Source organism: Channa argus, chromosome 4, assembly GCF_033026475.1.
Source record: "Channa argus isolate prfri chromosome 4, Channa argus male v1.0, whole genome shotgun sequence".
NCBI classification, from domain to species: Eukaryota; Metazoa; Chordata; class Actinopteri; order Anabantiformes; family Channidae; genus Channa; species Channa argus.
Genome location: NC_090200.1, coordinates 21,913,319 through 21,938,819, shown reverse-complemented (window position 1 = coordinate 21,938,819; position 25,501 = coordinate 21,913,319). Strand labels below are relative to the sequence as shown.

General features: G+C 39.6%; 1 protein-coding gene across 2 annotated transcripts in view; it reads right to left on the bottom strand.

The window, feature by feature from the left end:
- The window catches only part of tmtc2b (transmembrane O-mannosyltransferase targeting cadherins 2b), an 86,295-nt gene that overhangs the window by 41,768 nt on the left and 19,026 nt on the right, over positions 1 to 25,501 (bottom strand). For both annotated transcript variants that reach the window (XM_067501972.1, XM_067501973.1), the window contains exon 2: positions 4,813 to 5,389. In XM_067501972.1, coding sequence (XP_067358073.1) covers positions 4,813 to 5,389 — 577 coding nt within the window. The remainder of the gene's footprint in view (positions 1 to 4,812; positions 5,390 to 25,501) is intronic.

Sequence of the window (25,501 nt, the reverse complement as noted above, 5' to 3'; positions counted from 1 at the left end):
TATCTATTATTGAAAATGCGCTTATTAACTGATGCTGTGCAGGAACTTGTAAAAAGTACGTTTTTCTAAATAAATTGTGGTTACACCACCCCTACACACCATTGCCAACTATGTTACACTGACTGTTATAAATGCATTGCCTGGCAGTAGTTGCATATATAAGAACAACACATGGCCACAATGCTTTAATCAAGCACAAAGACAAAGTGGAGAATATCAGCACTGTAAAGGTCAGCTTGAGTAAACAATTTAATGACTGTTTTTTTTTTTTTACACTTTTGAAAAGTGCCCATGTCTTGGAGAGAACTAATTAGAACAAACTGTCAGCTGCAGACTTACACTGGCAGCAGTTATCAACACTGTTAGTGCTGGAGGCTTCAACATAAAACATACAGATTAATGACTGGGAGAATGGAAATAAATGGGTGCAGTGCATGTTGAAAGGGATATAGGAGAATTAAGGGACATAATTGCAACTTATTGCAGGCATATCCTTTAAGGAATATGTGTTTTGTAAGAATAATGTCGAGAAATCCATCCTTTAAAAGTTGTGATGAGTGACTTTGATTTATCTAAAGAACACTGTGATTTACTTTAAAAAAGGGCACTGGAACATCCAAACGCTGCACCAGATCTCTTAATAAAAAGCTTTCTCCAGAGTTTGGAAGTCAGAGCGCTTTGACTCCAGTGCCACTGTTAACCCAACATGTGCTTATTCAATTACTGTCTGGGCACTGTATCGTTTCCCTTTCTCCACCTCCGTCTTCTCCATACTTTAAACCAGAGGAGTTAGTGTATTATGAACAGAAGTGCAGAGTGAAAGAAACCAACACTTGTTTTAACTTTAATAAATTCCCCATATAACGATGCAAATGTTTAATACTCACCCAATCTATTTGAAAATATAAAGTTGCAGTTGGCTTGTCTAATCCCTTTAAAGATTTTTTATTGCCCAGAGAGAATTAAATTGGATGAATGGAAAAACCGGATCAATGTAAGCTCTGAGGCTTCTCTACATAGACAAAAACCTATTCAATCTGATATATATAATATGTTCCGTCTTAATTCAAATGAAGTTTAAGAAGTGTCTTTTGTCTACAATCCTTTTGTTTTGACAAATACTTAAAGAAAACTTACTATTTCCTTAGGTTCGTTTCCACACACAGTTAATTCTAATGCATCATTCTTTAGATCTGTCATGCTAATTTAAGTAATTCTAACCTAAAAATGAACACCCATGGATTACCTCGTCCCTCGGATTTGTATGTGGAGGCTGCAGCTAAAGACTTGATAAAATGAGTTATACGTGTACATGGAATTACAGTAAAGCTCCCAGCCTCAACAGCCTACAACCTTCAAACTGCACACAGAAGCTGAACTGACACAATGAGAGATTTGCAGCAGATATAAAACTCTAATGTAATTGACTGTGCACCACAATCAGATAAGAAGGCCCGTTTCACCATTTAAAATTTAGCGCTGGCCCAGCGTGGCCTGTCAGTCACACAACAAGCTGGACTTTCTGCTCTGACTAAAGACAGGGTTTTATGTACTGAAACAAGAAAAAGACTGTCACTTTTTTATGCTTTTTATGCCTAGCTCGCCTCTTATCAAACAACAGTAACGTTAAAATGCTGCTTTCCCATTTGTACACTTCTGTTTGGGGAGTTAGCAGCCAATTTTTCAGCACGCGATTCATCTCAAGGCTGAAATTTAAGGGAGGAAACTGTCTTTATTTTCACTCTCATCATTTTCAGCTATGTACAAAATGTAAGGTTCATACAGGCGGTAAAGGCTCAGCTTGCCCTGAGGAATGCCTCCCTATGCTCACCATCAGTCAATGTGACTGCCGCCCTCCACAGAGACGAGCAGAGATGCACAAGCAACAGTAAGGAACTGTTTGCAATGAGGATAACAGATTGGGTCACAACATTCATGCAAATTAATCTGTGATCCAAATGCACCATCGCATTACGGGCAGACAAGTCTTATAAGGCAGGAACTTACCAACTCTAAATTACTGAAGGGATGATGACAGCTCTATGCCTGTGCTTCCTTTCATGTTGTCTGTGGTGTGACTAAATGACATGCTAGGATAAAGGCGATTGTCAGTTCAAAGATGCACATTAGGAAAATCAAGCCCTGTATGGCAGCTTTACTTCCAAAGAAAAATATGCTGTTTTACAGTCGTCTCTTAACAGAATGGAAAAAAAAACTGTTGTTTTCCAAAAGAGCATGACAGCCCACGCAGCTCCTTATTCGTCCCAATGCAAAGAAACCCACTACAAGTGAACCGTAGCTGCACTTTTCTGCTTTGCAGCAATAGCAGACTCAGTCTAACATTTTGGTCTGTTAAATTTGTCATATCCAAGTATCTGTGTATGATCACGGAAAAGGCAGACATTAACTTTGTAAGTTAAGTGAAACAACCGAAACAGCAGAAACAGCCTGTTTCGCATACAGTGTACATTACACAGATAAAACCTGCAGCTTTCTACAGTCCCACTACATTGAAATGGTCTCAATCCAAGGTTTTGTCAGGATTCAATCAACATTTGGATGTGTAATACTAGGTTTTGTTTTTCATGTTACAACTAAAGTGTTTTTAAAGAAAGGAACAACAGTATTAAGTCTTATTAAACGATAAAGAGAAGACAGCAAGTCCCTCAACTTTTACAGTACCTGCACCCAAACCCTTTAGTGTTTAAGGGTCATAAACTTTTAAGTCAAGTTTTGAGCTATAACTAATAATTAAATTTAACTTGAGTTTTTGTTGCAATGTGCAATACAGGTTAAATGAGTGGCAAATGGTATGTGCTTTAAGCTTTTTAAAACTCATTTATCCTCTGAGATGTTATTATTGTTTTGTGGACTTATTTGACCTAGAATGCTATTTTAAATAAATTCCCCAAGAAAATTATACATGATGCAGGTTGTTAAAAAATAAATAATATTAAAGACAAATACATTACTATTAATAATAATCATTCATTCATAAGATTCATTTAGTCATTTTTTTCAAAAACATTAATCCTTATCTTGTAAGTCTGACTACAAGTCTGGTTAGTTTCTAAGAGCTATGTATTATGGATAAGGTGTTTATAATTTAATTATGAATATAACTAAATATCGCCTGGGAATTGTCTGCAGTTTGAAAAAATAAAATATAAAAAACCCAGATAATTCAATATTAGACATAACAGTGCAGAATCCAGAAATTACACTGGATGTGTTGTGAATACATCTGCCTCTGGAGAAAAATGCCAAGTTAGTTAACCATGATGGCAAGCCATGAAAGAGATCATCGAGTCTGCTCCATGCCAGAAGTGTAACCCTCTTCCACTTAATGTTTTTTTATTTTTCAAGAGACAATTGGATCAGCAGGGTTTGTGGATTTTCAATCACAAAGCTGAAAATCTGTCAGCTATGAAGCATCATCTCCTTCGGCCCTTATGGCCCTGTTTCCTCTCTAGTCTAGCCACGCCTGACATACTATTAGAATTCCTGTCTGTCAGCGCCAAAGGATGGGCCATACTCCAGAGGACGCAGGGAGCCAGAAAAGGCTTAAATCATGAGAAGACAGCATGGAAAAGATGACAGAAGGGGCCTTTATTTGACATTTCTACACTACACTAAGCACTAAAAGACAGGGTCTAGATTTACTTTTGAATTAAAACACTTCCTCTCTTTGTTTTAATCTCTCTGTTTTTGACTCCTGTCCCTGCCTGCAGCAGGATCATTTATTAAAGTGTTGTGTGTTGCTGGTCTGTGCCAGATAACGACCCGTTGTCATATTTGTGAGCACGTCCTGTTGAATTTTTTATGATGAGGAAGCCATGGTTGTCTCAATGACCAAACACCAAACATTAAATACTTGGGTCAGGGGCTGTTGCAGGGGAAAAGGCAACTTAATGGCTAGATTCATCAAGAGTGACAAAAAAACATCACCTTTTGTTATCTCAGCTATTTTTTTGAAATATGTTTCCATTCTCTTCTTTCTCTCACCATGTGTAGTGTAAAAATAAAAGCAAAGACACACAAAGCACAAATACACTACTGTCTAACATATGGCAAAGAGCACACTTTTCATTATTACATTTAATTTACTGACCACCAACACTAATGGGCTGATAAGTAATTAGCAATATTCTCACACTGTGGTTTAATTGTCTTCCATTGCTTAAAGGGTCCTTCATTTGAATGTCTAAGGGACAGAAATTAATAATGTGACTGCTAAAGGTGCAGCTGCATGAAAGGGAAAAATCTGCAACTGTACTGCAGAGTGGGGTAAGTCAGAACCCAAAATTTGTGACCCTGTTACAAATTCTGTCAGTTTAGTCCTGATGCTAAAAGGTTTAAAATAACTATTGACAGTTTTACTTATTCACATTATGATAATGATATTCATCATATTTGTCATTGGTATTAATTTCAGATGACCCATTAATAGATAAGAAATGTATGTATATTTCTTATCTATTAATGGGTCATCTGAAATGGCTATAAAACATAATTTCTGAATGTGTCTTATGCACAGATTTAAATTATTTATTTAAGTATTATTGCCTCCTTTTCAATATGTGTTTTTGTCTGCATTTCATGGAAAACACAATCTGACTTGGATGCGGTCTGACCTGTGTATACTCTGGTAAATGTTGTTTAAATTACACTGTGATGAAAAGCATACAAAACACACACATACTGTGCGCACACAAATACACACTCATATATAATATATGCTGTATACACACTGTGTATACAATACATGTACAGCAAGAAAACAGCACCACATGCCACAAGCAAGCCTTGTACCTTGTAGAGGAGCATGATGACCTGTCGAATTTTGAGCCTGTTGAACACACAGATGTCGTACAGCGCAGATATGGCCAGGACAGTCACTCCCAGCTCCTTCCACAGCATGCTGCAGGCAGCGCAGCCCAGGCTGCCAAGAAACCAGGCCGCGAGCCGCCAGGGCCCAGCATGGCCCCGCAGCTTACAGTGGTGTATGTAGCACAGCAGGGACAGCAGAAAAAACAGGGCGGCACCTTCATCAGCCCGACCCACAACGCCTGCCACCGCCTCAGTGTGGATGGGGTGAGAGGCGAAGAGCAGGCCGGCCAGAAGGCTCCACGGGCCTCCTCCGAGCAGCAGCCGAGCCAGCGAGGTAAACAGACCTGTCACAGCTCCGTGGAAGGCCACATTAACCAGGTGGTAACCCCAGGGCTCCAGCCCACCTACGGCATGGTTGAGGCGAAAGGAGAGGGTGCAGAGAGGTCGGTAAGACTTATGGCTGCCACTGTGTGTGAGTAAAGTACCCCAGAAGTCATCATAGAAGATGTTTGTCCAGGGGGTCTCTGGAAACAGGTCCTGATTGGTCTTGATTGCACGGCTGTAAGAAAAAAGAAATGTTGGAAATAAACCCAAGTTAAAAAACATTAACAATGTAATGCAGGTAGACAGCTCAAATTATTATTTGACGTTATACTGAATAGTAACATTTATCAATTCAATTCATGTCACACTGATTCCCTGCCTGATCACTTCACTGCCCTGCCACATTTAATAAAAAAACAGTGTTTATAAAATGCAGTACAGACATTCTGAGGAGAATGCACAGGTATTTTTTTTACCAATGCAGGCTAAGCAAGAAAAATATAGGCTGCTATGAAATGAAACAAACTGCATTTGCTTACAGCTTTACTCTAAGAGTGTGGTTATGTGGCATTTACAGCACTGGAGAGTGAGCGTCAAGTTCTGGACATCTTTGCCACCATAGCCACAGCTCTTACAATTGTTAAGCAAAAGCACCACACCCTTAACCACAAACAAATAAAGGCATGCAGGAGGGGAAGGCCATGTTGGCAAAATGCAACCTAGACTAAAGATGACCTGGGATGACAATCAACTTGCAAAGGACAATGTAGAAAATGTGGAAAACAAAGATATATTTGCATGTTTTAAGGGCATTTGTAGAAACTCATCGTCTACTTTGAGCTGGTTAGTGTTTCCCTCAGTCAGGGATGAACCTGCATGACCTGATCTAAGGCTGCAACATCAGCCACAAGCTGTGTGTGTCAGACATGCATGGGGGGGGAGTCAAGGCAAGTGAAAAAAAGGCGGCTTTTATCTACCGGAGTCCTTGATGGTAACTGTTTTCATGTCTTTTCTGTTACATAGGTGCTTGACAAAGTGACAAGTCTCTGCTGATTTTACTGGGGAACGGTGGGGATGACAATATGAAGGCAGGAAAATGAAGCTCTGCAGAGAGAATATGGTTGGCAAATGCAGCACAGAGGTGTGGCAATTAAAAGCGTGATAGATGGGACATGACACGTGATAACAAGCCAAGTGCACCAGGTTGTAATGTGTCCTCACAGCAGTCAAAATTAACACACTCAATTAGTTCAATGAGAGATGGGTGGAGAAAATATGGAAGTTTTAAACACCAAGTAAAAGAGTAAACAAAGCATAAATTATTCATTTTTATATCTGAATAAAATATGAGAAAAGTCAATGTACCCAAAAAAACAAAAAACAAAACCTGTCGACACAAGAGTAATGAACTGCTTCCTCAGCCATTCTGAGGCTCCTTAGCAGAAAACTTTACCTTGGCAGAAGCTTGCTGAACAAGTGCCACCTCTCAATACCAGAGAGCTTGGTGTGGTGCAGAAAGGGATTGCTGCATTTGTCAAAATCACAAAATTAACTGTCTCTCTCTGAGGTGGGTGAGTTACTTGTGATGGATCTAAGGGAAATAAATAGCACCTGGCCTCAGGTTGTTGGAGGGGGCATAGAAATAATCATCTGGAATATAAAAGAAATGCCTCAGAAGTCAGTCCATACATGATTGGGTTTCTCTACCTTCTTTAGTCTGACTGACGGAGGCTCCTGCCCTCCAACAACAGGCTTAAGATTCAGTAGCTCAGCTCTCTACTTCATGACTCAGTTATGCCAGTTTATTTTCTCTGGCCCATTTGTCAAGTGAGATCTTCATTCCACCGCAACATGCTCACATAAGTGGCATTATAGTTCAATTACATCTTAAAGCCACTTTGGAGATAAGTGCGCTCTTTTTTCCGTTGGACGGCCCAAAGAAGCCAACGAGGCCAGATACGTTATATATTGCCGCAAAACCACACCAGAATTTTCTGACAGCAAAGCACACTGCCAGTCACTCAAAAGCCAAGTGCGTTTTTGGGCTTGGGTTTAGGAATTGCTGTGCATGAGGCTCACCTCTCAGACTGTCCTCCTCTGATATGTGACACAGTAAGGCAAGCACTTTACGGAGTGCAGTTGACCAGCAGAGGATCAAGGAAGGCAGAGAAAGAGGTGGGTATAACCTTTTACAAAAATCAACTCTGAGCAGCTGAACTGAATGTGCCTACAGCTGACTTAACACACTTGTGTTAAACAAGTCTCTGTGAATCTTACCAATCTAATCTAAGTCATGAATCCACTAGACGTTCTTATCACCATCATCAACATAAAGCCCTAAACAACTTTCTGCCAACTTAGAGCTCAGCTCGACAGAAAGAGTTTCTGAGGCTACTCAAGCCAGTAGAGCCGGAAGCAGGGAGATCCTCTCTGTTCACTGAAACCCTTCACACCCGAAGCACATTCCTACAAAGACTGCCAGCCTGCACAATAACTCCTGGAAGAACAAGGGCGGATCATATGGGGACAATGAAAGAAGCCCCTGAAAATCTTTTCCAACTCTCCTCAAACTTTCTCAATTATCTGTTCCATTCTGCCACCTTAATTCCTCCGCAGATGAATCATGTCTCAATTTACCACAATGTGTTTGCTCGTCACAAAATAAGAAAGAAACACGGGCTGAAAGAAAGAAAGGGAGACTAAACTATCCTTGTGAAAAAAATTGGTTCTACTACGGCAAAACGTTAAAAGTTAAATGCTATAAATACTGTGAATATTTAGCATGAAGGACAAGGTTATGGAAAGCTTGTGTGAATATGCATTACACTGTATAATACTGTATACTACAGTATATAAACTGTATATACAGTGTAGAATAGAATAATATTTTTCACCAAGGCATAGATGTGATTCTGTAGAGGAAATAAAAAAAAAACCCAAATGATTCACAGTGTCTTTTGTTCATATCAAAGGCTCAAGACATCTCACAGCTTCACCCCCCCACCCCGAAAAAACAAAAACAAAAATCAACCATCACTTTCACTCGAGCACCACTTCAGAAAGAATAGATGGGACAAATAGACCCCTTCTTGTGTAACTGTTCCCCGTTTGTTAAAATGCTGTCACACGTGAAAGTTGTTTGTGATCACATTATTCATTTCTTTTTCAACCCAGAATTCAGACAAAATTGTTTTTTTCCTGTCATGTAATTCCTTACATAATTATTGGCATAAAAGGAAGCTCAAATAAAGGACTGGCTTTAAGCAACTGTAGCTGCATAAAGCCAGAGCAAAATCAATGGGATTCATGGGCACACCTGGAGCCCCCTTTTGCAGGATTAAAGAGAATTTCCATGAAAAATGCTCCTGCTGTCTCCTTATCTCCTTAGCTGAGTAATAATCATGTGAGAGCTAACCTCTTTACCCCTGAAACAGTTTCCCTCATATTGTGAATGCAGTGTGAAGAAAAATAGCCAAGCCCATTGACTGTAAGAGTACAACATCCACAGGACTATGAGGCTGTCTAAAATTGAAGATTGATTGGCTTTGCGGTGCGGAGAATATAAGCAGCAGCATTGCACACAGAAGATGAGACTGGATATTAAAAAGGAGATTGAAAACCAAGGACATGTCATCAGGATTTTCCATTTACAACTACTCAGTGAATTCAAGATGAGGCTGTGAGTGAAATGGAGCTGTATGACCACACAAAACCTAAAAATCCTTCAAGTTTTTAAGCAAAAGGACATATAAATAGACAAGCAGTCATTGCCTAAGAATGCCTATACTGGGAATCTGTTCACAAAGAAAGAGCTGAGCAAGATTCGTTTTACACTAACAGATACTTGTCTCTTTCAGCCATACTTTTAAGCATGGCTGAAAACATGGGAGCAAACTGTCCCGTACTGTAAAAAATAAAGAATATCAACAATAAATTCAATCAATACAATTAACTTAGAAATGAAAGACTTTAGGTTTATTTGGATAAAATAGGAACATCAAAAACTAAAATGTTTGATTTCACTAGTAGCAATAATTGCTGCATATGAGGAGTTTCCACTTAGTCTTTGTGATTCAACTTATTCTCTGATATACAGTGAACCACAACTGTCAGATGAGATGTGATCAATTAAAAATATTCACACTGATTTTAAACAGGCTGATACACTAAGCAACGCACAGCTTGGAAAGTGATACGCTAAAGAGAAGGTCTGCCTCATGAAATACAAGACATTTGAAGATTTCTATTTGCGACAGCAGCACATGAAAATAAACTGAACTCTGGTAGAAGTTTGAGGAAAGTGATCGAGGGTCTGCCAGCGAGATGTCATTACCCAGCTTCAATATCTGAGAGAGCGCAGTGGTATTTTTAGACTGCCCACAGAGACACGGGGGCAACCCACTCAGTGTTTCCGGCTCTTTTGTCTAATGTTTTTACCCATGGGCATTAAAGCAGGTCATTAATGGCATAACTGCACTTGTGGTACCTGACACAGAAAAACTATATTACAACTATATATCTATATATCTTATAACTATCTTATAAACTATAGCTGGTATTATATTTATTTCTTTTACTAAACTGTTGTATTCATACTTTTATAGGTTATTCAACAAAATGTTACTCTTTCTGCTCTCAAATCTTCTTGTACAAAGAAAGATTAAAAATGCCTAAGACTGGCTTTAGGGCGTTATTAATGAATTAAGCCATTAGGAAAGCAATCTCTCAAAAAGCTCATTTGAATATAGAAATTACTAATGCAAATAGTGATAATAATGGGCAATAACTTGCCAAAAGACAGAGAAGGACATTTTTTAGTACTGGTACAAATGGTTTTGCTAGCATGAAGATATGGATAGCACCCACCAGCCACTGTCAAAGCATGGCTTAGAAGATAAAATGTTACAAAAACGTCCAAGTTAGATTCGGTTTACAGTCAGAACTGTTTCAATATCTTCAGGCTAAAATATAACACTTTAAAGAGTCCTAAACTTTTGATATTTTATCTGTAAAAAGAAGGCAGTACCACGAATGAAAGAAGAGACTAGAGAGAACAAATACAAAAAGCGGTGGTGGGGTAGCTCACTGTAGCCAACACCTTACCACAGAGGCCGCCGTAAAATCCCAGTTGTCAAGAATGAATGGCTGCTTTCTTCTGTTTGACATATGCGATTAGTAAGCCTATAATAAAAGCTCCTAATAGAAGGAAAACAGCCTGAGGGAGTGTTGAAAAGGAACATTGAATTTTTTTTTTTTTTTTTAACTGCAAGACAAAACTTTTGTAATGTTTTATTTTGGTATTTTAATCAATTGACTTAAAAACAAATTTCCATGTTAAAAAATCCCTGTTACAAAGTCCATTAAAAATGAATTTCTTAATGTATATGAATTAAGCAGTACCAGAACACTGGGCTTGTCTTTTATTTTTACTTGCATTGTAGCAAATTAGGTCACCTGAAGTCTTAATTGCTCCATAATTGCAATTATTAAAAGGCAGATGTAATAGTAGTGATGGACAATCAGGATAAAGGTCACGGACTATGTAATTAGGACTGAATCTTCTCTTTCCTCCTAACACAAGATTGCAACATACTGATTTCCTAAAGATTCCTAATCATTTCAGTTTCAGGCCCTAATTAAAGGCATATGTGGCCTGCTCACACTGTTCGTCCATGCTGTCAGGGTTACTGTGAAGAAACAAGGCTTCTTCAGGCCTCGGCACAGGTTTTCTGACAACACACTGTACTAAGACAGGCCTGATAGCTGAGATTGTTGCCTCATTTACTTTTTCCCTAAGATGGTCAGGCCCAGTGTGGAATCAAGGTCATGAAATTCAGCAGTAATCGTAATCTGTATTTAATCCAACTGAAACTGTAACGGTAATCCAGGTTTAAGGTGGTTGATTTACACGCGCTGCAAAAGGAAAAACACCTGAACATCAATAGAAAGTAAAGAAATGAGCAGTTTCTCTCAGGCTGCCAGCTGTGGTCACCTGATGTTTTGCTCCATCATTCCTACTAATAAAAGGCAGATGTGATACTAGTGATGGTCAATCAGGACTAAAGTTCAGGGACTATGTAATTTCAACGCAATCCAGTTATTTAACACTCCAAATCAGTTGTTTTTCATTAGACAGTGTATGTTAAATTGACTTTACTATTTGGTATACCCATGGTTTGTGCCTGCTTCTTCTAAACCTGTGTTGCTGCCTTTACAGAAGTATTCTTTGTACAACTAAATGATGTTAGGGCCAAATTAGCCTAAAAAGATAAATGCAATCTGATTCTTGGATACTGGGCTAAGTTTCTTCATTCCATTTGTTTAAAAAAATAAAAACATCCACCAATAACACAATGATCGCTTTACTGGAAATGATTTTGTAACAGTTACTGTAATACTGTAAAAGAAATACACACTAAGCACACTAAAAGGTTCAAAGTGTTGTCCATTGTGCAACATATAACACTCTATCCAATTTACCCAGTGGCACCCCCCAACTAAATGGAATAGGTCTTCTCCTCAGGGAAAGTATTTGCATTGCTGGATTTGCACAATCACACACACTCTGTCCGTTTCATGGCACAGTAGACAGACAAACACCGGGACACTGAGACACTGAGTCTAGAGCGGGGCAAGCTCGCCCAGAGTGTTTTAGCTCATTGAATACCCACGCCTGCTGCCTAGCATCCCTGATCAGCCTTTTGTGCTGTATGGGACAGGCACAGTAGGGCATGGCCTGAATGCTGATCGCCAGAGCTAAGCCAGCCAGCCAGAAAACCAGCCAACCAACCAACCAGTGAGCCACACTTCTGCCCAGCCAACAGGAATCCTGGCAGTCAAGATTGGATCTCATGGTGTGTAGTTGCCAAGGCCATGTTTGGGTCTTCTTTAATCCTCTGCTGTCCTGCCGTGGCCACTGGCTCATCTAATAGAGCTTTCTGGACGTCTATCAACATTTCATTGGACTAAAGGTTTTGGCCTATATTATCTGACCAACCTGTATAATAATTTGTAAGAAAGAAAAATGCACAGCTTAAATTCTCTAATGAGCTGTTAATGTTTTGTAGTATTCAGACGCTTGTTTGTCTCCGATCACTGTCCATGCATGGATTGTTCTAATCAAAATCGTCTAAAAGTCATGTTTTCAGTCCGTGTGTAAAGGTGTTTGATGTTTATATTCAATTCCAGGTGTAACAGCCAATTACAGGAGCTGCCCGTGCAGAGAACAGAGCAGGGTGATATAGCACACTGATTATTGTGTCCAATAAATCTGTCAGCAAGTGCAGGGCTGTGGCAAAACAGCAAAGAGCTGCTGGGTCACCCCCTCTCTCTCTTACACACATCCCTCTCTTTCTCAGGCACTAACTCTTCTCTCCTATTTCTATCTAGACAGAAACACTTGCTTTGGAACTGTCACTACCTCTACTGTGAACTGGCTGTGTATTGGTGACGCGCATGCAGCGTCTTATTGAAAAAAGGAAAGATGAGGGGGAAACGTAGCAAATTTAAAGCAGTAGTACAGCTCTGAGGCAGTGGTGAGGTATAATGGTATTTTGAGCTAAATGCTAATGTCTGCATGCAAAGTCATCCTCAGGAAGGGCATGAATGTCAGGTTTTAATTAATCCTAAAGTTTCACATAAATCCGTAAAAGTCGACCTCATAGCCAACAGCTAGCAAGTTTATCGTAACAGGACCTGAAATAATTCTTAAATTGCTATAACCTAAAACTTTATGCTGAATAAATTTAGCTTTGCTCTGATATACATTACTATATATTGATTACTGATAATAGTCATCAAATTAAAAGATTACATTTCACAGTTCCTTCTGTATTCGGCTACTTAACACTAAAGTGGAAAATTTCTTGAAACAGGTTTTATTAAATAAACGTCACAGCCCAACGGGGATCGAGAACAAGTGCTTTGTTTTTAATGTGGTCCGATGTCCAGGTTTCCCCTCAGTCTGACCCATGTCTAATGCTGCGTTAGTCACCCAGACTCTGTCTAGAGGGGGGCCACTCCACAACACTCCTCCTCACAACAGGGGGGCTTTTGTCACGCTCTGACCTTTGCGGCCATGTGGTAATAAATGTGTTTGATTTGTTCCTCCTCTCGTGTTTAGAGTGGTTCTCTTTCACATGGAGGGGGAGATCATTGCTGGGGAGGCTACTCTTCATGGGCTTGTGGCTAGGTTGCGTGCAAGACCCATCCGGTCTGGCCCACCACGAGGCCGTTTAAGAGTTCTGATTTGGGGTTTGGGCTTGAAAGATGTTGACCCATGAACGAGTTCAGCGAGACCTGCACCAGATGGATGAGACCAGCAGATTGGGATGGAAAAATCTTTTGCAAGCCAGAGCTCAGACGTCCACACAGAAAAGCAATCCATGAGTGAATGGATCGCCTGTCCAGGATTTTGTCGTCCTTCTTCCCAAACCTTTTTGTGTGAAGGGGCTTTAACGAGGCACAGCAGCCTTGAAGGATGAGTCTGAATCATGGCACATGACCGCAGAGGCCTATGCTCACTGATGTTTATTGCACAAAGGCTTAAGTGCAGGAAGAGCCTTTGAAAACGCCAGTCAAGTAGAAAGGAGAAGACATCTTTAGTGCCATGACCATCTTATATCTTCAGCATTTAAAACAGCTGCGTTTTGTTCCAGTTCTCCTCACGGCTACAAGGCTACTCTGTTTAAATATGAAGATGCTGCAGGCGCTGTGATTAGTGGGTTTTTTCTAGAGCCCTTGTGAAATCAATCAAACACAAACACATATGACAGGGAACCCTTCAGCTAAAGGCCCCGAACAGAACAAGACAAAGCAGCCAACAGGGACAAGGAGATGGAAGCAAATGATTGTTTTGTCATTAGATTTATACAAACCTCCAAAGCTGACTTCTTGTAGCTTCTCCCTGTGTACCGCAAGCCAACAACCAGAAGACAGCATGAGAGTGTATTTGGTGAATTGGGACACCCACACACACACCCACACACACACACACACACACACACACACACACACACAAAGAATCATTACATTAATGAATGGCAGCGTTCAAGGATGCAGCTCTGAGGATCTCATTAAACACTATCACAACAGGCCAGTGTTCTCACACTGCTCGCAAACCAGACTTTTTTTGAGCTCTCCCATTTGGACTCCAGTTCCAGGTCCTAATTGAAGGCACATGTACTGTAGCCTGCTCACACAGTGTGTGAGGGCTGTCAATGTTACAATGAAGAGACGGCACTTTAGCGCTCCTTCAGGCCTCGGCACAAGTCTTTCGAAAACAGAATGGACCAATACAAGTCTGATAGCTGATACTGTTCCCTCAATAACCTTTGCCTGCCCACAGATAGTCAGGGCATGTGTTAAATGGAGGACATCAGATTTAGGTGACCTGGTATTCATTCTAACTTAAACTGGAAATGGAAAACTAGGCTTAGATAGGAGATAAAAGCTCATATTATAAATACAAAGGAAAGGCCCTCCACCATGACCTGAAGCCTGTTACCCAAAAGCAACTTAAATATATCTAGTGTCTACTGCCATTGCGTGAGACTCCACCACCTTATAAACCAACAAGAGGAACCCAAATAGCCTCCTACGTGTTCTTAAATGCTTTATCTTCCACATGTTGTCAATTTGCATTTTTGCGAAGGAGCTCATTTACGCATTTGAAATTTTATGGCCACCAAATCACACTAACCACACCGCCTCCGTACCCAGCGCCTGTGCTTTTTACAGGCTTTAGATTTCCTCATTTAGTTTTCCATCTACACAGTGTAGAATCTCTGAAATACACAAATAAACACAAACACAATACATTAAAAACACGTCACGTTGTTTTTATTGTATGCTCCGATGCAGCTCCTCCTTTACAGCATCTTTGTCCTGCATTCAGTCAAACAAATAAACTGTACAATTTAACTGTCGCATTTTCATAATATTCAGGTTATTTATGATCTTGCAACTTAATGTCAGGACAGCACACAGCACAATGTGTATGTATCTAATAACAGGTTTCTGTCACTGCACCACAAAAGTCTTTTCCTGCCTAATTTCTTTCTCTGAGTCAATAACATTCAGAGGCAATTTTCTCCAGTTCCCTTTGTCAGCCTAAATTGAATTCTAAACGAAGATGCAACATATACTGCAGCAAACCCCAGCAGTCAGCACTATTGGATTTTCTAAAACCGTTCTTTCAACACAGGCACTTACACTGTAGCATATTCTACATTATATCCAACACAACACATACAAAACAAATTTATAAGAAAATAGCATAAGATCCACTGAAGGTGCTGATGAGGCATAATTAGCTTTAAATTACGGTGGAATGAATTGAATGGAATCAATTGGATAAAGTGAGTGGTAATTGATGTGTTTGCTGTTGTGTGCTCACACTCAATCTATAGTGTCTGAGTCCTGAGGGCATGTCTGACAGTCAAACAGCCAGTTTGTTTATGTGTCTTACTGGGTGTTGCATAATTAGAGTCACGTGACTCCACAGGGACTGTTACTCGATTTCAATGTTGCCTCAAGAAGTTCGTGTTGAAAATAAGAAACAACCCCAGGGACTGCTAAAATTTTTTTGTTTCTTATAGTTTTCTTTTAGTTTTTCAGCATAAAACATATGGCGCAATTTTTTAAATAATTAAAGTATGTACTGCTTTCAAAGTATTTTTCTCGATGAGCGGATAAAAAGTTTGGCCAAGATGTGATGTTACACAGAGAATGTGGAAATATGCAGAATAAAGCAGGTCGGAAATTTTTCATGGATCAGGCAGACATTATGAAAACAATCCAACCCAGTTCTGTAAATGGAAGTTTTCAAACCAAATGATGCCTCACTGACTCTATACTACGGGCAGTACAATGACCTAAAAAGGAAAAAAACAAAAAACAAAACACAACAAAAAAGAGGTCTTCGCTTAGGCTACCCAAAAGGTAGCCATTTCCCTTTGATGTCTTACCAAATTGTATTTCTGTTTAGCAACAAAACAACAAAGGGCCATGTGTGGAGTCAACCTTCATTAACAAGTGCATGTTACACTTTATTCTCGCTTTATTCTCTCGTCTGTGTAGGAAGCATGGAGGCTCAACCAAATGAATGCCATTTGGATGGTACACCAGAGAAGAACAACAAACTCTCTTATGAGGTATATAAAATGAGATCCCCCTACAATTTAAAACAGTCTGCGAAGGATGGGAATTTCATCAAATTGATATCATTACCATTCTATATGCTTAATGTTAATAAAGTGTCAGGGTAGAACCATTGTTACAGCCCTCGACAGACGTTTTCTGAATTAGCAAGGCCTTTAATACATTGAAAAAACCTTCCCGACATGTGTGTCAAACATCAAAAAGCTCCACACTACAGATAAAAAGAAAAAAGGAAACATAATAAGGCTAGAATATTAAGATTTATGGATGCAAAGTCAGGCATGTTAGCAGACGTGGAGACCAAGGAACATATATTAACTTTTTAGAATAGTATCCAGACTTCTGATGGCTGTTTCTGGGGTCTCTGTAATTCAGTCAAGTATGATAAATATGTCTACAGGTTTGATCATTTCTGGCTTTCATGTGGTCTGTGATGGAGGTTACGCAGCCAGTGAAGACTTCTATGACTGAGTTCTGCTCTGTGTTGTTGTGCTGTTTGCAACACGGGTGTGCATGAGGTTTTAATTCACTTAATTAAACTTGTATTTAATTTTGAACAAATTTTCGTAGCTGCACTATATCAACAAGATTTTCTCACTCAGGAAAAACATTAATTCCCTGTAGCAGTAATCTCATTTAATTCTAATTTAACTCTCTAAAAGTAAAGGAGGGAATGCTGTAATTTCTTTTTTGCACGCCATCTGCTCAGCCCAAGAAACTGCCCAAATCATTGGCAAAACCTCGTGAACAACATGAAATCAAAAACCCCTTTTCTCCCTTCTTTACTTAGGAACATTCACACTAATAGAAAGACTTGCTTTCATTGCATTTCTGGAATACTTGTTGGTGGTATACTGTAGGTGGAGTGAACAAAGCAGAGGGAGTGAACGCAGAAGCAGTGGGCCCCCAGATAGGAAGACAAAGGAGCCTGGCAGAGCTCAAGTTAAGAAAAAGGGCCCAGACAAAAGGCTGAGAAGAAGAGAGCTCTATGGGATGGAGAAGAGGCAGGGCCGAGGGCCTGTGCCTACGCACCGAGGTCCAGGCTTGGTGAGCTGCTGGAGCACAGTCATGTGTGGTCCATTATCACACCCAGCAAGCAGTGAGCACCACGCCTCCCACAATGGGAAGACAGATGCCCCCTTGCTGATTGCCCCAGGACCGGGTAAGAAAGGCTCAAGAAACAAAGGCACCCGCCCCGATGGGAGATTGCTATTGAAAAAGTTGTAGGAGCATGCCTGCATGGGTTTACTCTTCTTCTGGGGAGGACAATGGAGTTGACAGGTGCTGCAGGAAGACAGACAAGAGGAAGGAGCCAGAGAAAGGAGATGAATGGGTTCGAGTATGGAGGTGGAAGAAAGAGAAGACATTCCTGAGAAGCATGGGGCTTCCTGAGGGGAGCGCAGCAAGTATTTGTGTCCTACATTTTGAATTGGTTTGCTTGTTGACGAAGCAAACAATGAAACCCTGCTGAGTAAACGCAGTGATGTTGAATTGGTAAACAGTTACAGGCAGAAATGTTGTCAGAGGAATCGTCACGTTCGTCGGCTCATAATGATGCCTGACACAAAACTGCCCTCAAAGTCGTCTAACAAACGTCAGTATTTCCAGCCTCGCACGCACAAGCTGAAGCACTTGTCATAACATGTGAATAAAGCCGTGATTCATCCTTCCGTTTCTTCATTTGTCTTCATCCGTTGTGGCCGCAAAGGCCACAGCCCTCCAGAGCAGGAAACAGATGGAACCATGTCCTTCACTAGATCAAAAAAATCGGGGAGGCAGTTCAGGCCCTTCAGCCTCTGCCTGCGTCAGCTGCCCTCTGTGCTGTTTCCAGGTCAGCAAAAGGGGGCAGGGAGCAGCAACTCTTCTCAGGAAACCTTTCCTTAAGGAATTAGGGTCAGCGGAGGAGAGCAGCTGACCTCCCATTTGCCTAAGATCAAAATCAGGAGATAATGGAAGGAAGAATGAGAAGACACCTATGTCATTCCATGTCCCCTCCCGCCTTCAGTGACCAGGTCTCTTACACAAGAGGCTTTAGAGCTGCATTATCGGCTGCTACCAGCAGATGAGCTGGGGGTTCAGAGCAGCAGGCTGATTACACTGCTTACAGACACTACAATCCCTGTCCTGACTGTCCAACAGGGCATATCTCACAACTGTCACCATGTATCTGTCAGCATTGAGCATATATAGCACAAAGAGTTGAGCGCTTCAAACAGCACTCAGCAGCTTGTTACGGTCTGTGATGAATGCCCGTTCACGAGAGGCTTAACAGGAACCCAGTTTTCATGCATTAGGCTGTGTTTTATATCAGCTCAGATAAGGTTAAATAAACGGGAACACAGAAAATGCTTCTTGTTCTGGAGTAGTGAGTCTCCATATCCTATGATAGTTAATGTTTCACAGCTGTAGAAGCTTGTTTTAGGCTACCCTTGTGGTAGCATTAGTGATAACATGAACAAGTCAGTAAAACCCTGCAATTATGTCTAGTAGATCAACAAGTCACCAATACATTATTCATATTTTAGAGAGCAGAGAGAGAGCAAAGAAAGTCAAAGTTGTGACGAAACCTTTTATGGACATTAACAGTGAATTGATTTGATGGTCTTGTTTCATTGTAATATTCATAAGAAAACAAATCTCTTCGTGGTTAAAATTTCTGTTACTTCAAACAAACACAAGTCCAAACTTCTCATTACGTTATAGTTAAAGCTACACCTCATTCAGCTCTCCCTGCTTCAATATGCACTTCTACTATCTGCAAAGCTCAACCAGGCTCTGCACAGCCCGTCAAGTATTAGTAATTAGCAATTATAAATATATAAAAAAAGCTAAAAAACGTAACTCTAACCCTATCAGAATAAAAATGCACCTCCGGCTGGTACAAATGTTATAGCAAAGATGGTCAAGAAAAAATGGTCAAGAAGAGTACAAAAAGGTTATGAAAAATTAATCGTACAATTATATTAAAATTATTTTAATCCAAAAGCTTGAAATCCCCATCACTGATAAAATAACAAATTTACTTGCTATATATGCATTAAATATTTTTTTTTTTAATTACTTGTTTTACTCCTTTTGACATTTCAAAATAAGGGGATAAGAATTTGCACAGTATGTATTATGAGATTGAAAAGACTCAGACAACAAATGGCACACAGTAGAGAAAAGATAGGACTTAGGTGGTTTTTACTGAATTTTATTAATAACAAAGATCTGGGAGTTGAGAAGCAGTTTCTCTTTTCAAAGATATTTGTCCAATAGAACAAGTCTGACAAAGTTTAGCATCAAAAGCCGCCTTTCAGTCGTGTATAACAAGCCTTTTTAACATTTACCAGGTAGAGAGGATTTACATTTTGGATATCTGTAATATATTCATGACTAATCAAAACTTTAATTTAAGATATCTGTTATTACATTTTAACTAGTCAGAGTTTTGATTAAAGATATCTGTGATCATATTTTGACTTTGAATTTCACTTTCAGACATCTATAATTGAATTTCGATCTGAAATATTTTCCAAAACATCCAAAAAGTTAATAAAGATATCTTGTAAATGTGCCAAATTAAAGATACAGTATCTATAAATGAAACTATGACTAATCAAAATGTAATTTAAGATATCTGTAATGTAAATGTTGACTAGTCATGATATGATTAAAAATGTGGAATTCTTCATTACAGAGAGTCAGATTCTAATTGTCAATATCCTAAATTCGTTTTCTCATTCAAGTCAATGGAACCTCCTGACTACTCAAAATCTTTAATAAACGGTAAATGCTACAACAGCACAAAGACAACAATGACATCCTCTCTGACATCCACAAAGGAATTGTGACTAGTCGAAATGTAGTTGTAGATATTTTAAATGTTAATTCTTAGTAGTCACAGTTATAGATATTTTATATTATAAATTTAACTAGTCACACTGACATTTTGACTAGTCAGAATGCAGTTTGTAACATCTGAAATGTAATTCTGGATATTCAACTGAAAATTGGTAGATGTTATAAAGGCTTGCAGTAGTCTTAGTCATGGCAGTGTGGCACCATCGTGCTCCACCGTCTAAGGAGGACAACCTATCTAAAGGACATTGTGAAGACAAAGTGGAAAAAGGGGTGGTGAGAACATCATTACAACATCTGGAATGGAAATCTCACTATGACAGTTTAGTGACTGTCTTTTTCATTGTGTGGGCAACTAGTAAAAACATCCCTGCTGTGCATGGGTGATTTTTCCAAAACCAGGCAAACATAGAAACAATATTTGGCTAACAAACGATAGGCAGTAAACAGGCATTGTGTAACCACCCTGGTACAGCATCTGGGATCTAGTCAGGAAAGGATGAAAACACTGCCTAGCTCTACGACGCAAAAACTACCCACATGTTCTTCGTGTGGTTCAGAATCAAAGCTCTTCCCTCTAAGATAAATAAATCCCCAAACAGGAATATCATACAATCTTTCATCGTCATGCCAAATGTGGAGAGGAAACAATCATTTACAGTACAGTAAATACTGTGTAGGCTAATATCCAAATGTCTGGGGATGTCTGAGGAGGAACAATAATGTGATTCCAGCCAAGAAGTATCTGTTCCTAGTCGCTAAACAGTTCTAACCTTTACTGGAGCAAATCCCAAAGCCTGGAGTAGACCACATCACACCATCAAGATAGGAACATTTAAACATATGAGGCAGAGCGAGTTATGGTGAAACGCTCAATACCCAATTTGTCTGGCCAAAGCCAAGACGATACTGCAAGTTCATCCATGTTCATTCTCCTATATAAGACAGATAAAGACATGACATCCAGATATAAACTGAAAGAAGAGATCAAAGATGTTTGAGATGAGCGAGCCAGAAATACCATTCTGAGGTGAAACTTGTGCTCTTCAAACAGTTGTCCAAGCACCAAACTGTCATTTCTGGTATGTGCTACTGAATATAATTGGCTGGGAAGCTCTTCGCAAAAGGTGTATTTTTCATCTTTCTGCAACACCTCCAGCTATATTTCATGCACAGCCCAAAGTCATAAGGAGAATATTAATAAATCAAGAAAAAAACCATCATACAAAGTGCTGCTTTTGGATTCTTCCTACAGTACACACTGGGGAGTAATTTGTTATTGCAGGTGGCCCCTTACAAGCCCAGTGTTCCTTCTCAAGTATCCTAAAATAAAGAAAACAAAGGCTCTCAGACTGGAAGGGCAGTGTTTTCATTCTTTGCTCTCCACATAAAATAGCACTAGAAAGCACAGCTCTTGATATAGAAATAAACAATATCTGCAACTGTTTTTGCTGTCTAAGATTAAGCCGATGCCAGGGCTTGTGTGGCACAACACTTTGCTTAAGTAAATTCACAGAAGTAGATTAGTCTGTTTCTCCCATAATCCCTTTGTTGCCTAGAGGAAAGGATTTGTGGGTTAAACCTGAAAGGGTGGGCGAGTTCACTCTGCGTCCACCTACAGCGGTACGGCAAGAGAAGATACACCCAGATAAGCAGACGAAGCCTCCGCGCCCCTGCTCCCCCTCCCCCACCCAGACACACACACGCATATATCCCCCCTCAGACAGCCCAGGAACCAACCATAATGGCACAATGACCTACAAACCCCAACCCCATGGGAATTATTCACAAGCTTTCAAATTAGATTCCATTAAAAGTCAGCTGCAGCAGCAGTGCAGATGGATGAAGGGGGTTGTGTGTGTGGTGGGGGGGGCGTTGGCATGTTGCATTCAAACACATCATTTAACAAGATCACTTCAAATCATAAGACATGTGCTGGTCATTACACCTAATTTCCAACACACAATAATCAAGGAAGTGCACCCGTAAAAATAAAGACACAGAGGAGTGGTGAGCTGTATTTTGCATAAATATTATTATGATAAGATAGAACTAAAATGTAAGTAATTAACCTATATAAACTCAATTAATCCTTAGCGTAATGCAATGTTTTTGAGATAAGGAACTGCTCCACATAATGCAGTTAAAGCAAAACCTATTTTCATGTCTTCTTTTAAGAACTCTTTAACCAAAAAATGAGACGTTGCCCTAGAGTGACATTACAGAACATTTTCTGTCTTTTTGGCAGTCTTTCACACACACATGTAGGCTAATAAACTAAAACTGGACCCTTTCCTAATGATTAAGACTTTTCTGTCTTTTTTTTCATTTTGTAATTTTACAAATTTCGTCTGCAAACAAGCAAATTATTCTCATAATATAGTCCAGAGTCCAGAAGTTCAATTGAAAGAAATTAACACTCACAGCTCTTGTAATTCCAGCTGTAGAAATTGTGCCCCCGTTTTATAAATCCATCATAACGGGACTATGAAATAAACCAGCTTGTTCATAGTAGAATTCAGTCAGTGAATGAAATGTCAACATTCTTAAATCAGTCAATAAACTGCAACTACCTGCCAGCTTTTCTGAAACTGTTTGATCATTTACGGTAGAAACCACACAGCGTATTAGGCTGCCAAACACAGATCCAAGAAATACTGTGTTTAGGATTCAATTTCCTCACTGAGTGAAGAAAAAAGTTGTACTATTGGTGTAAAAAAAAAAGAAGCCTTTTTCACAATTGACAGCAAATAAGCAACTTGCATACAAACAGCCTAATTCCTCTTGTTCTCTGTGCTCTGATGGACCACCTGTTAGACACGATGCTCATTAGGCAGGAGACTGTGAGGCCGCCAAGGGGTTGTTCTATCAAATAGTCAGACTCATCCGGGAAGAATCCGGTTGTAAAACATACTCTCACTGGGAAATCACTCAGACTAGCTCATAAAAAGCACAAGCGTTTACTCACACAAGCTCTCTTTCTGTCACACACACACACACACAAACCCACACACAGCCCCAATATGCCCAAACAAATGCACATTTTTAAATGTGAACTGCTTTCCATTGAATGCAGAGGAAAATGCTCTCACCAGTCCCAAACAATTCAAAAGCCCATTATCCAGCGGGTGGAGATTTGATTTTCTGTTTGGGTGCCTTCAGTGTGACAATATGATGATGAGATTATCTTGGGAGTATGATATAGTTGCCTTTAGATGATGCACACTAGATGATGTCTTGTAAACATTTGCTGTACCCTTCTTTTGACAGATATTTTATTGTCAACACAGCAGCCAACTCTGTAGTCTAAACCAACACCCAGAGGTAAACGACACGTTATAACTAAATTTGTATACTTCCCTAAAACCTAAAATTCACCAAAGATAAATCTGTGCTTTCCTAGTTTTGTATCTACAAGCCAGAGACAGTTTTAAACAATTCAGATTGTTGAGAACTCAGTTTTTAAATCCTTCTTCACAGCACGATTTAAGGCACAGTTGTGGGCGGCTGCATATAAACAGCTGGAGCTGCATCACTGCTTATGTCCCTTTGTACCTCTGACTACCCATAATCCACCCCCCCCCCCCCCCCAGAGGGAAAGGATAACATTAGCTTCCCCTTGAATATTTATACTGTAGGTGTTAAATGAGCACATGCAAGCAGCATCGCCTCTACCAGATTGTGAAGGATGTTAATACTCCTGCAAACTCTTTTGAGTCTCAGGGTTAAGGTTACACCATTTTACATGAGCACAGAAGTTTTTCCAGGGGTAATGAGAATCTGTGCCAGCCTGAAAAGTGCAAAGCACACTCAGCAGGCCCCAGAGGCAGACAAAACAGCATTAAGTATTAAGGCTGCTTAAATGGAAAGATATTCTCTGTGTCAACCCAATTTCCTCATGAAGGAGCGAAGAAGCCATAATCTTAAAAATAACGTGTTGACAGTAGGTGTATGTTCAACATGCTAAAAGTGCTGTGGTAATGACCAAAACAGGGATTGGGGCTGAAAAATAATGTTTGTTATCCCTTTGATTCATGGGAACAGATCGGTAGTGATGAAACAATCAAGTCCTGTGTGTAAAGGAATAACCTCTAATCACCTGAGGTAGAGCCATATGTTTTCACAGTTTATTAGATAGAAATTGCATGTTTCCCCTAGATTCTCATACAAGATCATTTGCAGATTTATATTAAATGTATTTATCGCTGAACAATGAATATCGCTGGGTTTTAGACTATGAGTCGAACAAGCACAAGAACTTTGAAAAGCTGCCATAAGCTCTGCAAAAAAAGGCATTTTTACCAATTTGGATATTGGGACATATAGTGCAAGTGAAAAATAAATGGTGAGAAAGCGTATGAAGACGCATGAAAAGCAAAACTGAAAACTGACATGGTGCTAGTCTTAAATCAAAGCACCAGACAAATTGAAATTTAGATCATATATCCAATTGACATTTAAAGGTAATCTTAGAAAGCTAGAAGATGACAATATAAAGAACAAGGTTAGGGTCCCTGAATGGCTAAAAAGAATTTCATGTTAATCCATCAATGGTGATATTTAAATCTGGACTAAACACTGAACAACCAGGGACAGATGATTGATTGATACTGTCATTTAAAAAAAACTGCCGAAGCAGTTCATTTGTTTGATTTTATCTTCATTATCATTAAAGCTAAATACAGAAGATAATAAGGCATGAAGGTAAATAAGGCAGAAACTGTCTGAATTCTGACAGAACACTAAAAGGAGAACAATCATAGTAAGACCTAAAAATAGAACCTGGCTACACACAGCTTCTTTCTTCACGCAGTTCTTATAACATCTTATTAATGTGACAAAATGTAAAAAAGAGACCGACGGACCAAATCAACACTTGTTAGCTTTTATGTCACTAAGGCACTTAATTATCAGCCAACTGCATGCTTAATGACGAAAGGAAGAACAAAGCGGAGACAGGAAAGAACCATGTACATAAGACAAAGCCGCATGCAGATTTGAACAAAGCACAGGGGTTTAATTACATGAACCTGCTAGCATGTCAGAACCCTGATAAGAGATTTGAAAGGAGGACAGATCTTCTCAGAGGAAAGATTTACTGGCCTGACCCAGAGGAAGTGAGTAAGTAACAGTGGGAGGAAGGATTCAATTGATATACAACCAAGAATGATGGTTAGTAAACTTTTTAGGCTGGGTAATACCCTCTGCACCTCCCCTTCTTGATCTTTGACTTAGGGGTGCAGAGCAACATGTTTATCTTATTAAATCTACATTTTTATTAGCCATGACAGCAGCATGGCTTAAGGGATGAAAATTATCATTATTTTGGTCTAGACTGAAGCCT